This window comes from Pungitius pungitius, chromosome 17, assembly GCF_949316345.1.
Source record: "Pungitius pungitius chromosome 17, fPunPun2.1, whole genome shotgun sequence".
Taxonomy (NCBI): domain Eukaryota; kingdom Metazoa; phylum Chordata; class Actinopteri; order Perciformes; family Gasterosteidae; genus Pungitius; species Pungitius pungitius.
In genome coordinates this window covers 3235011-3249049 of record NC_084916.1, presented here as the reverse complement: position 1 = coordinate 3249049, position 14039 = coordinate 3235011, and the positions used below count along the sequence as shown (strand labels likewise).

At 41.9% G+C, this 14039-nt stretch overlaps 1 protein-coding gene across 1 annotated transcript; it reads left to right on the top strand.

Annotated features, from left to right (window-relative positions):
- Window positions 1–510: 510 nt before the first annotated feature.
- LOC119219748 (glycogen synthase kinase-3 beta-like) lies at window positions 511–13982 on the top strand. The gene is made up of 11 exons (XM_037475159.2): window positions 511–875; window positions 5462–5547; window positions 6051–6152; window positions 6335–6418; window positions 6799–6909; window positions 7067–7197; window positions 7926–8130; window positions 8530–8625; window positions 9101–9287; window positions 9776–9853; window positions 10044–13982. The coding sequence occupies exons 1-11, from the start codon at window positions 701–703 to the stop codon at window positions 10097–10099; spliced, it is 1311 nt and encodes a 436-aa protein (XP_037331056.1). The 5' UTR covers window positions 511–700; the 3' UTR covers window positions 10100–13982.
- The last annotated feature ends 57 nt before the right edge of the window (window positions 13983–14039 follow it).

The window sequence follows — 14039 nt, the reverse complement described above, 5'->3', positions numbered from 1 at the left end:
TTAAATGTAGCCTACATATTGGATGAGGGTGGCCTTTGAGATTCCCCAGTGAACATTTTTTGGTTGAAAAGACGTTGAATAAACGTCTATGCCCGACGTTGAAAAGACGTTGGAAAATGGTTTCGTCTTTTCAACGTCTGGCATAGTCGTTTATTCAACGTCTTTTCAACCAAAAAATGTTCACTGGGAATCAAGTCCAGAAGTAGAAAAATATAAATGATCATATCAACATGAGGTTACTAAAGGGGTTTGTGTCCAGTTACACTATTCTAGTGTAAAAAAAATCTTTGTAGCATTAGTATAAATTGGTGGGAAACTTGTCACCAACGGGCAAAATTCTGTGTTTTTTATCTGAAGACTAAAATGTTTAGTCTATTTCCAGGTTAATGTTACGTGAGCGTTGCTCTTTCCTCGGCCTGAAGCCACTGTTAAGTCATTTTGAATTTGTAGTTGTTTTGATCCGTGAAAGCTTTTGCATTAAACCTGACCAGCGGCTCCTTCGAACTTCATCTCCCATGTGGCATTGCGAACGGTCGGTTTCTAGGTGTCTAGCAACAGCTATCAGTTCAGACAGCCGGCGGCAACGGGAGCTCTATTTTTCGGTGTGCCTTTCCACGATTATTCGCTGCCGAGTATTCATATTTAATAGTCAATTGGCTGAAAATAGGGAAAGCAACCACCCTGACCCCTGCACAGAGATATGAGCGGCAGCGGGCGGCCCAGGACCAGCTCGTTTGCTGAGCCGCCAGGTGTTCCAGGAACCGCCGCTGCGTCCACCGGATCAGCCGCTGCCGTGGGGAGCAGCACAGGAAAGTCCGGGGTCCCGCAGGCCTCCGGCAGCAACTCGTCGGGATGCTCGAACCTTAAGCTTGCCAGTAAGTCCTTATTAGCTTTCAGGTCTTTGTCGGAGTCATTCTATCCAATCAATTGTTTTAAGTTCTTTTACCTTAAAAATACCCGGTAGTGTTATATGTTGTATTACGAAGGAAAGTCGTTATTGCTCCTGTGCATTTGATAACCAAGCTGCTCGCATGCTAACAAGCTAGCTAGCCTGCTAACGTTAACGTTAGTCACTTGTTTTGTATGTTACTAATAGTCCGGCGGATGAATCTAACGTTATTCAGCCCTACTGATGTCAAACCAAGCAGCTGGCTGGTTATCCCTGTGACCCAGTGTTACGTAAATCATATTGACGGGTAATCCGACCTACTAATGTTAAATTACTGTGGGGATCTGTTTTATTGCACTGTGGTCAATGTGAATGAGCACGAAACCGGGGCGCCGTAGTTTTCTGTGGGTAACCTGGAGCGCTAATACCCGAGCTCTAGTTCTGCATCCAATTGTCTTATTCGTCCATGCCGATGAGTGCTGCACTAGCCGTCAACCAAGAGTAGGATCTGGACGGAAAGTCGCCTTTTCACCAAGGTCACCTGTGGGGCAAAGGCTTAGCAGCAGGTGGCCGACGCCTGGAGGATGCAAGTGATGCGTATCCAGCTCAAGAACTCGGAGGCCAATGTAGTAGGTTTCCTCTGTCTGAGATGGATTCATAGTGTGCCTCTTTATTAACATAGTGACAGATTTAAGCAGAGGCTTGTGTGTGTGCAATTGTTAATCCAAACCGTATCATCCATTAGTAGGCAGTGGTGTGTGGCTTTGATATTAGAGCCCAGCTGGGAGGTCACTTGTAGTTCACAGCATCTGGCCCATGTGATCTCCCTCCTTTTCCAAAACTGCAAGAGGCCCTTAAAGTCCCAAATGTTGCCATCATCTGGTAAAGATAGACCCGGAGGCTATTTCGAGAGGCAGGATTAACCCAGTAAGCCGGATATTCATGAGAGAAAGAGAGAGTGATCTGATTTGACATTTAAATTACAGGTGAAATTAAACTTGGACATGGAGAATTCAGAATGTTGATCTATTTTTATAAATAAAATTGGATTTTTGATAACAAAAGGTTCCTGGTTTCTATAAAGTAAACCAGTTTTTATGAGATGGTCTTTAAAATACCATTTTCTGTAGTCTTGCTACACAATGTGATATTTTGGCACTGACTTAAAAGTTGTTGGAGGGGGAAGAGGAAGAGACTATTGATCGGTAAATAATACGATTGTTACCCTCCTGATTTATAGCATATGTTATTTATTTTTCCCCTAAATAATTCATTTTCTACTGGTTTTATCCCGCAGAAATAATTGTCAGAATTGGAAAATGGGATAACTTATACAAAATCAATGATTTTTGGCCAGTCTACAAACGATTAACTAGTTGAGTTTCATTTTTTGTATATACATATACAAAAAATACAAAAATGTAGCTGTGCTGTAAACGTAAATCCCCAAACTTTTCCCACATCCCTGGAGGATTACTCGTATGGAGGACTAAAAGTGCCACAATTAAATAAATAAACACATCATTAAATAATTACTTAAATGTGTCATTAATTAATTAAAAAGAGAATTAAATACATAAATGTGTTAATAAATGTGTCATTAATTCATTCAAATACAGATTCATGTTATGTAAAATACATATATACTTATTTCACTATTTACATTTACATTTCATGATCCTGCGTTGCAGTGCTTCATGAATTACTTAAAACTGTCAAACTGACCCATCAAAGTCAGTGGGCGGGGCTAACGCGAATCCAGTCTGATCCATTGCTTTGGTAGAGTACCTGGCCAGGGCAGTATTTTGTTCCTGGCCCAAACTCTTTGTGGCATATAGATGGCCACCATAAGCTCATCAGGTCAGTGATATTAGCAGATAAACAATGCATCTTTCTAGATGTATCATTACAATTCATGTGTTTGCAACAGGTGGAGATTTGTTGTCCACGGTGAGGTGGATGGATTCAGTCGTTTAGTAGCTCTGCATCAATCCAGTATCCGGAATCTATTTGTCTTGACTTGATACACAGGGTAACCAATCAGGCGTTAGGTTCCGCCTACCAACTTTTGATGGGTCAGTTTGACAGTTTTAAGTAATTCATGAAGCACTGCAACGCAGGATCATGAAATGTAAATGTAAATAGTGAAATAAGTATATATGTATTTTACATAACATGAATCTGTATTTGAATTAATTAATGACACATTTATTAACACATTTATGTATTTAATTCTCTTTTTAATTAATTAATGACACATTTAAGTAATTATTTAATGATGTGTTTATTTATTTAATTGTGGCACTTTTAGTCCTCCATATACTCGGCCTGCTGTGTCCGAGCAGATGTTCCCTTTGGAGGCCTCTTTTTCTCCCCCAGGAAAGTCCGGAATTCTTTTTTTCTCTCAACCTGACGTTAACATGGACTTGAAAAGGATTCAGGGAATCACACTAAAACTTGAGAAACTTGATGCATTTTGCGTTTAGAATTGGATTTTCTTGCACTTGGTGTTAGGGAATACATCATTTTATTTAACATTCATGTTTTTGTCTTTCAATGAAAGGGTAAAGTTCTACTCACAAATGGAATTCAATCCAAAATGTATTTTTAAAAGTTTGTATTAGAAATGTTAGCATGCATGTACTTCCAACAAAACAAAATGTTTTATTGTTATATAAGACACGGTAAATACAGTTAATACAGTTACAGTAAATACAGAATCTTGCAACCCTAATTATGATTATGGACCACAGGGAGCTTTTAATCCTGTGGCGGTGGTTTCTTCCCGCTGTAAAAACCCCTGTGTATCCTTTTAACTAACCGTCCTACTTTAAACCTGGGCCCACTGTGAGAGGGTGTTCATGAACACGGCCAATGAGTTAGGAGAACTCTGTGACCCGGTCACTCGGCAGGCCCCATAGTCTCAGCTGTAACGGAGACCTCCAGGATGCCTGTCTATTGCACGACCAGCAGCCTTTATTGGCAGAGAACAGTTCACCGTGCGCACATGGGGGTGCGGACATGCGAGAACCTCAAGACGGGCAGTTCTGGCGTTAGGAGGGCCATATCAATAAGTGCCTTGTGCTGTTTGGTAAACAAAGCATGGTGTATGCAGACACGGGCGGTGTGATGGCACACAATGACGGCTCGATGGCAAAAGGCTGCTTCATTATTTAGGCAGCATAGAACAGCAGAGGAAAATGCTTAAAATAAAATGTTTATGTCTGTCTGGTTGTAGGTCATGAAGCGCAATGTGAATTAGACAGAATGTTCGTTCTTTTACTTCACCTTTGCACTTTGACACAAACCGTCAGGTCAGCAACAAACACATCTTTTACACACATCTTTCGGCATTTCCGCTGTAAGTTCAACTCCTTTTCTGTCTTGACTGCCACTTTCAGTGTTAAATGTTTAACGCTAACCCTTTTAATGCCTCTCTGATCTGCAGGGATATTAAATACTACGTTCTTTATCTTCGGAGGTCAGTTAACAACAGGTTTAGTTAGTCATTGCTGAAAAGATGATTAATCGTCTACAGGGAGTCTTTTGCAGTGTATTTGCTGCACATGTCCCTATTGGGATCAAGGTGAAACCACCGTTTATCTGGCAACACGATTCACATGTTGAAGCAGGGCTGCCAAATAGGTCAATCCCGGTTGTGTAGCTTGTGACCCTGAAAAGGCGGGGGAACCCCAGTCGTCCAATTGGCGTGAATCCTGAGCTTCTTTACGGCTTTGTCATTGGTATGCACGTGTTTGTGAATGAGCATTCTTTTGCATCTTGATTAGCGGGGTTCACTCCTCGTACGGCAGCCTCTCTCGTCAGTGTACAAACTGTAGTGTAAATGACTTAATGTTGAAAGATTGTGTGTACACCACCCCAAGTGGTAGAAAGACTACAAGTTTATTTTATTGTCACAATTTAACTGTTTGGGTTCAAAACTAAACTTTACATCCGTACCCAGTCCCAGACAATGAGTTTCCTGTAAGGAAAACCCGACAGGACTCCCAGACGGTCGGTGCGTCCTGACAGGGAGAGCCCTGTAATCGTCAAGGATCGGCCTGTACTGTACTACAAATAAACTGCATCTCCCCCGCCTCTCGATTCTTGTGCGTGGCCACCGGCCACCTCTATGTGAAAGGCTGTTATCACTTAAAACAGTTCCTTTTAGGACCAAAGAAGTGGTTGGCCTATTTTTTAGTTCTTTCCCAGTTTAATTAGTCACAGTGTCTTGAATATGAACTCTACCGTCCTCCCCTTCCCTGGGGCGCAGTAAAGTTGACATCCATTCACTAGGCTGTCATTAACCTAAATATTCAGTCGGCCAGCAGATAGACAGCCCAAATGTTGAGGCTTGCTTCAGATTGTGTCCTGGGTGGAATGTTGGGGGCTATTGATTTTGGTACACTGTGAAGCCGTTTTGTAACACATTTTGATTAATCAGTTTTATAAGTTAACAAGTTTTATCACAACACAGCAATTCTCAGATGGCCCGCTAGTTGTGTTCTGAATGACAACACTATATTGTTACATGCGCCTGGTTAAACACTCACCTTGCTGCTTCGTTCCTAGGAGACAGCGGAAAGGTGACGACAGTCGTGGCCACGCCAGGTCAGGGACCAGACCGCCCACAGGAGGTCTCTTACACAGACATCAAGGTGAGCAAGGAAGCCACAGCAGCCAGACCGTATGCCATTAAGTTAATGTGGCTGTTTATCTTGTTATGAACTAATGCAACTTTTTGGATGTTCCGGGGTTTGGACCATGATCCTCTTCCCACCACATTTCCCCCCCACCACATCACGGAAAAATGATATGCTTTTTATTAACGTCAAAGCATGTGAACGTGTTAAGGGGGTTTCTCACACATCCTCTAAAGCTGTATGTGCTGGGAACACCACTCTTGGTATAGATTTAGGACGTCTTTCCCAAAAAACAATATCACAATTTCCAGCTGTTAGAGTAGCTGTACTGACATGGACTCTGAATCAACATTCTTATGAGACTGTGGTCTCCAACCACAGAAAGAGAATAAGTAACTATTTTTTTTTTTTTCATTTGACTTTTCCCCCCATGTCCGTATTTTGTACTTCAATGGATGAGCTCTCAATGATTTCTTGAGTCCACAGTGTGACTGTTTCCTCTTTGGTCTTAAACTCAGGTGATTGGCAATGGGTCGTTTGGTGTGGTATACCAAGCTCGCCTCATCGACAGCCAAGAAATGGTGGCCATTAAGAAGGTCCTGCAAGATAAGAGGTTCAAGGTAATACACATTTCTCCACATGTTCTGTTTCCTTTCATCAGTTCTTGGGTCGGAATTGGTCTCCCACAGTTAAATTTGTTTTTTCAAAGCTAGCGAATAAATTATTCAATTGGTCTTATAAAATAAATGTGCTTGTTGTGTATCCCTGTTTCCATCCTCACTTTCTGCCCCTGTGTTTGCAGAATCGGGAGCTCCAGATCATGAGGAAGTTGGATCACTGCAACATCGTCAGGCTACGTTATTTCTTCTACTCCAGTGGAGAGAAGGTCTTATCATTTGTTCTCTTTTGTCAAATTAGCTTTTACTTGGTCATCGTCGTCACACACACAAACCGACTGCTATAGTTTAAAACAGGAAGTCATCTGCACATCATGCTCATAATATACATCATTACACAGAAACAGCATAATACAAAATATCCCAACCCAGAGACAGGGAGGCAGTCCCCTTCTTGGACTTAAAGTACTGGAAACCACATTGTGTTTGTATATTTCCTTTGTTATCTTTAGATAAATAAGTTATTTAACTTTTAAATCAATAGCCTGGGGAGTTTGTGTTTGATGTATTCTTTAGGCTGTATATGTGCATACCAATGAATGAGTAAATTGTGTATATTTTTAACACAATCCCGCTGTGTGCTGCACAGAAAGATGAGGTGTATCTCAACCTGGTGCTGGACTTTGTGCCTGAGACTGTCTACAGGGTGGCCCGGCATTTTAACAAGGCCAAGAGCATCATTCCTATCATATATGTGAAGGTAAGACTTTTTTGTGTTTTTTAAGAAGTAATACATATGGTTTCTGTGGAATATGCTGTTTGAAACTTAGCACAGTATTAGAAAGCAGCATTTTCTTGTCTTCTTGTCTTTATTCTTTTCATTTAAAATGCGTGTTCTTATGTTGTGACCTCCTCAGGTGTACATGTACCAGTTGTTTCGTAGTCTGGCATACATCCATTCCCAGGGCGTCTGTCACAGAGACATCAAGCCTCAAAACCTGCTTGTTGACCCAGAAAGTGCCATCCTCAAGCTGTGTGACTTTGGCAGGTGAGCTTTATGAGCAGGTGGAAGAACTGTTTGAAATCTGCAAACTCAAGTTGTATATATTATCTTGTATGTGCTGAAGGAACAGCATTGAGCTCTGTGTTATATGCTGTTTATTGTTATTTGGTTAGGCACATTGGAGATTATATTTTTAAATGGTTCAAAGAAGGGGTTCATGGGTCTGTCATCAATGTAGTAGACCCACTACTTTATCCTGACCAAGTGGGTTTTGCGCTGTTTTCTTTGATTGAATTGAGTTACACAGGCCCAAACTGACCAGACCAGTATAAAGAATTGTATCACACGCCGTCACTTGACTCCCTACTGGAGCATAATGAAACTAATGGAAAGAGAACAAACGAGGGTGCTGTGGAGGAGTCATGTTGCCGCTAATTCACCTCTACAGTGCTTTGCTATAGAATAAAATGGCACAGTCGTATTTGTGCTTTTCTCTCGCCTCCTTCGTTGGCTTAAAATCCCAAATGTTAAGGAGACACCGATTAGTTTTCTCCACTGCTCAAGTTCAAATTCAACATGGGACCTTTTTCTGCATGTTGTCCCCTCAGCCCCAGCTACAATTTAACTGGGATTGACATTAGCTTGTTAAACCTTCTGCAGTTGTAAGAGAATAAAACGACTAACTCTTGATACATTTTCTGCTTAATAGTTCATACCCTCCATCCCCTTGAACTCCACCATTTTTATTGACCTGATTTCTTGTCCTCCCCCAGCGCCAAGCAGCTGGTCCGCGGAGAACCCAACGTGTCGTATATCTGCTCTCGCTATTATCGTGCCCCCGAGCTAATTTTCGGTGCCACGGACTACACGGCAAACATCGACATCTGGTCCGCAGGCTGCGTCCTGGCCGAGCTGCTTCTCGGACAACCCATATTCCCCGGTGACAGCGGGGTGGACCAGCTTGTTGAGATCATCAAGGTGAGAGCATTTTTATGAGGCGTCATGTGTGCTGCTAAACTGATTGTAGGATCCCTTGTAGTTCCTTTTTTCTCATTGGAGCCTGTAGGAGTTGGATATGCACTTGGTTTGTGCTTTTCCAATATTTTGTATTGATGTATCAGTGTTTCCCCTAGGTATACAACTTTAAGTATACGGGCATATGCGCACACGTGTTGTAGCAGAATCGCCGTGCGTGGAAAAAATATTCCGACTTTTTTTATTTATTATTCCACACTTTTTCAGGGGGGCAAGGGATAATTTAGCCGGGGGGGAGGGGCGCCCTGCTGTTACAATGGTAGGGGAAACCCTGAGTATTTTGTAAGAGTAATCACATGTGCATCGGTAGAATACTAGTCATACCCCTTCATCTACTCCCAGGTGTTAGGAACCCCGACTAGGGAACAAATCCGAGAGATGAACCCCAACTACACAGAATTCAAGTTTCCTCAGATCAAAGCTCATCCATGGACCAAGGTACGTTCACCTGAATCTACAACACTCTTCATGTGCTACGAGACAATTTTGTACTTTTTTGTTTGGAGAAACTGCTAATTCTTTTATCCATGCGAAGGTATGTGTTGAAGATGTGGTCTCAGAGCAACCTGGAGATGTGTTGTTGCCCACAGTCTATTTAAATCTGCCAGTTGAAGTGCTTCAGTGCCCTCCTGCTGAAAGTCGATTACCTGGTGACACTTGGAGAGTACAGAAACAATGTAAAATCCAGAGTGGCACTTTAACATTTACTACAAACCCGATAGCTTTCCACTCTAAAAAATGGCATAAAATTGATTACATTTAGATGCAGAACTCTTCAATATGAGATTTTCTTTAAGATTTAAAGTCCTACATTTACCTTGTATTATAATGTAAATGGAACATTGGATTAGTGGGTGGTTTTGATGAATTCACAACTGGCAGATACTGAACTTCCACTCTTCTGGCTCGTCAGGTGTTTAAACCTCGCACCCCACCGGAGGCCATCGCCCTTTGCTCCCGGCTGCTGGAGTACACGCCGGCCTCGCGCTTCTCCCCACTAGAGGCCTGTTCGCACGCCTTCTTCGAGGAGCTGCGCCAGCCAAACACACGACTGCCCAGCGGCAGAGAACTGCCGATGCTCTTCAACTTTAGCACCACAGGTACGTGCATGAGCACATAGATCTACGCTTTCATTCTGCAACTCAATATGGCTAGGGGGTGTAGTTGGGTAGAGGACCTATGAAACTTGGGTTAATGATTTCTGGAAATTTTGCTGTTCATTTTTTTAAAATGTGTTTTCTCAAATATTGATTTTTGCATATTGTGCCCGACAAGCTGGTAGCAATCTAGTTACTTTTGATTGGAGAGAACATACCATGTTATGGTCAAAAACTAAAACTTAAGACTAACACCAAAACTACAGATATAGAGGATATTTATTTTAGTTTTGATGAACTAAGTATTTCCATTCGTTTGGGTTGACATGGACTCATCACCATCTGTTTTACTGAATACATTCAGTTGGTGTCTCAGTTTGTTTTCTGACCTTAAACGAGGTGCTATTTATGCAACGTACACATTCCTATTCTTTGACCCTGTCCTCTTGACAAATGACTTCTCATGAAATGAAACCCTTTATTGTCTGCAGAGCTGTCCATCCAGCCTCAACTGAACTCAACCCTCATTCCTCCTCACGCTCGCTCCCACACTGCTGCTTCTGCCCACGGTGGGGAACTCGCGTTAATCTTATTACAACATTATTGACACTAGCGTTGTGTTTTTAATGGCTGACCATTGTTTAAAAAAACCATCACATAACAGATAACTTCTGCAAATTGTTAAAATACTGTCATGTCCTTTTGTGTCATGAACTGTAAATTTCCCTCTGACTGTTTTTTCCCTCTTGTGTCCTCCAGATGGTTCCGATTCATCTCAACACAGTTCAGTACCAGGATCTCTTAACAGCATTTGAAGCAGCTTCTCACCTGCCTGCCTGCAAGCATCCCCCTTATCTCAACAAACACACACACACACACACACTCTACTACTTTCCTCCATGCTGCTTGCTCTCCTTAGATGATCTGTTTTTGTACAGTAAATGCATTGAACAAACTATCATTAGCTCTTTAGCTGCCAGGGGTCAAAGCGGCAGGTGATTGTTACAAACAAAAACAGTGGTCTCGCTGCTGCTCTGGTGTTCTGTGAAGGCTCAATAGTGGGGGCTGGTCCTCTGTATTACGACTTTTCTTCTTCTTTTTTTAAAATTCAACATTTATTGTTTTTTAATAATTGTTTAATTTATTTGACTAATGTGGTTTCAAAACATTTTTTGTCGCCACGGTTTTATTTTATTTCCACCAGTTTTTTTGTTTTTTTTGTTCTTTGGTGTTATTTTTGCATCTGAACTGTGCGCGCCGGAGTGAGATCAGAAGAAGCCCCACATAGGTCATCAGGGTAAAGGATGTTTTATTCAGTGGATGCTGGGCGTGATAGCTTCCTTCATCTTCCAGGCACGTTATTTGAGCCAATGCAGCCCAATGTTAACGTTAGAATTAAACCTCCGCATTTTGATTATTCTCGGCTTGAGTGGCAGCTGGAGCAGAAATCCTCCCTAGTAGCAGTCATCGGTGTTTGATAGGAAGCGTTTTGCCACTTTTGGGTTTCGGGGCTGAGTTACTTTATACAAGGCAGACTGGAAATCACCTCTCCTTCAGCTTGTTCCCTCATCGTTGGGCATTTCCTTGTGCGATACAGTTCCCCTACATGACCACAGTTGTCTTAAAAGTAAAGGTAAGATCAGTCATGGATGTTAGACTCCTTTTCAGCTGTTCTCAGTGATTTTTGTTTGACTCATTTCTACCGGCGGTCATGCAAAAGTGTTCATTTGTTTGGACACACAGGAATAGCTCTAAATATATAGATATATAAAACCATCCTTTGAAATGGAGCAAACCAATCCCAAACGGCAGTATTGCAAATATTCCTACATCAGGGCGCCGCTTGCTCCGTGTCAGACCTGCTCGCTTGGTGTGTTCCCGGTTAGATGCCAAACCAGCAGTGCTTGGATACTGCTGTGTGAGCTCAAATCTTTAAGAACTTGTTTCTAGAATTTACTTGCTAGGAAAATAACCTTTTCAAACCAGATGGAGAGGAAATAAGAAGCCTGACAGCCTTCACTGGTACTACAGTGCTAGAAATGAGCAAAGTATCGAAGGAAGTGGTTGAGTTCAATTTTTTAATCATACACAAAAATATACATCCTTTTTAGTTTCATGTTAGGCTTTTAAAACAGAACTTTCATTCATTGTGGTTCATAAAATGAAGTCGACACGTTCTAAACGTACTTTTAACCTGTCTCAAAACGTTTTAAGATAATCTATTCATTTTGAAGCCCCGAAAAGTCTTGAAATGTGGTTAATATTGGAACTTCAAGAGTAATTAACTTATTTTTTAACATGGCACCTATTTTTCATGATTCTTGTCTGTTAACTGGATGAGGGTGAGACTTGGACAGAGGAGTTTGTTTTGGAAACCAGAGAGTCTAAATCATTTTTAATGTCACCACTCATCATTTAGCTCCTTTTGGCAATGTGGATCAGGCCTGACCCGCATCTTTAGTAGACGTACTCTAAGGAGTTTAAACACAAATGTTATTGAATCTAAACAGCCCCCCTCCCGCTGAAATATCATCCATGTCCTTATGTTGGTGTAGAAACAGTTTTTGTGCCTCCAAGAGCTGAGTGAATGTCGGTCCTCCTGATGATTAAATGCTGCAAAGGAAATTCAGAATGCCAGGAACGGATTTAATGCTCTCTTGAACTTGAGGTGTGTGGGGGGGGGGTCCTCTAATGTAAATGTATTTATTTCGGGGACGAGAATCGGATGGCAGTACATTTCAGCAAGAAGGCTTTGAAATGGCCTCCCGGCGTCTTTAGTTCCATTAGTGGGAATGATTTTGAAAAGTTCCTCTGAAGACGTGATGACATGTGACTAAAGCGCAGCAGAGAGGAAGGCTGAATGTCACGCAGGGGACTTCCTGTCAGCTGATTGTGTGCGCACGCTCCTTTTCCTTCCGTCTTTTTGACAGGACCCATGTTGAGTATTACCCTTAAAAAATGTTGGAAAACAGCTGTTTGAGGTGGAGCTCAGACTGCGGTCATGAGTCAAAGTATTATCTCAAAAAGAGAAGTGCATTTTTGACCTGCGAGTCTGTATTTAGGCTTAAAGCAGTCAACAATACAGATTTTTAGTAAGCAGTACAGACCACTTGAAAGTGGGTAGTGGTATATTTGATACTACTGCTCCATGCTTCCACCTGCTGTTTCTTTCACGTTTGCATTCACTCTTCTTTTTACTCCACCACATTATGCACATTCACATTGATTTGATTGGAGGAGAGTGGAGAGCATCTTTCATCCTCTTTCTCACCGCTAATATCACCCACCAGTCGTGCGGGGCTCATTCTGCTTTTTTTTTCTTCTTCTTTTTGCTGTTCAGAGTCCAGAACGCTCGGTTGGATTCCCTCTGCAGGAAGTTCACACTAAGAGCTGTCAGACTCTCTGTGGCCATGAAAAGGTGTGACCCTGTGGGGGGTGTGGAGGGGTCCCCATCCCTCCGATCTCTGAACCCGCTCACTCTCCCGCTCTTATCGCACGTGTAAATATCACTGATTTTTATTTTCATCTTTTTACTTTTTATGACAGAGTTGTTTATATCGTATCTCTCCTCATGCCGCCAATGAAGCAGTCTTAGTTTGTGCGCATTTTTTGTAAATAAGTTTATTTTATTTTTCACAATTCAGAATGTAAATACTGCAAAGAAAAGAAAAAAAAATCAGGCTAATGTTTGTTGATGATCTCTCTCTCTCGTTGTGAAAAATGTAAAGTAGCTGTTGCTCAGCAGTCCTCCCTGTCCGGCCCTCTGTGGGTCCGTCTGACTGTTGAATGAATATTGCAAAGGTTCTGTTCCAAAATGCTTCTTTCTAATAGGCTCCCGTTTAACATAGTGTGACCCCTTCTAAAAAATCAAGTGCAGAGGCATGTCGTGTTAGCGTGACAGTGCTCTCCCACGTTTCTCGTTAATGTGGATGTGACCCACTCCAGGTCCCACTTGGCGTGCTGCAGGTGCTTCACAAGAGGGAGCTGTTTGGTCCTCATCAGGCGAGTTCTGCAAATGGAATGAAACGTTGTCAGGACCCATGGTAACCCTTCTGTTGTTCAATTTTAGTTACTGATTTTAAAATAGAGCTCTAAAATGGAAAAAGAAGAATAAGTCTCTGGCCTCAAGGAGAGTTGAGATTCAGACTGACGTTGAGTGCAGTTGGTTTTGGAACAGAACGTTTGTGTGGTGACAGGTTGCAATATATTATTACTGTGCAGTATTAAGAAGAAAATAATGTTTGCCACAGGTCTCTGGTATTTTTAGAGAAAGTGTCTCGTTCAGTCGGTCTTAAAATCCCAACATGATGTTTTTACTGGTGCCCAATCCGTGCATCACAAAATAGCAGAAAATGACTTGTGTTGTGACAGACAGAAACACTTCTTGTATGTTAGTTACCTGGCAACATGCAGAAATGTTTTAAGTGAACAACATTTTAGAAAAAGAACATTTTTGTTAATTCTCTGAAACACCAGTTGTGATTTAGGGAGATTAGTGTTTTCTTCAAAAAATTGATATGTCACTTGTGGTTCATTCTTCTCCGTGGCCATTAGCTTTGGTGTCATCCTGCCCTGGTGGACTGATGTGATGGGAGAGAGAGGGAGAGAGAGAGAGAAACACAAACCCGCCTGTCTCTGTTCTGTGTATGTTCTGTATAATATGGACTCATTTACTGTAATAAAGTGATGAAACTGTGAGCACCGTTTCTCTGACGTCTCTTCCTGTTTGAGTGGTTGCAAGCTGGACTTGAGTTT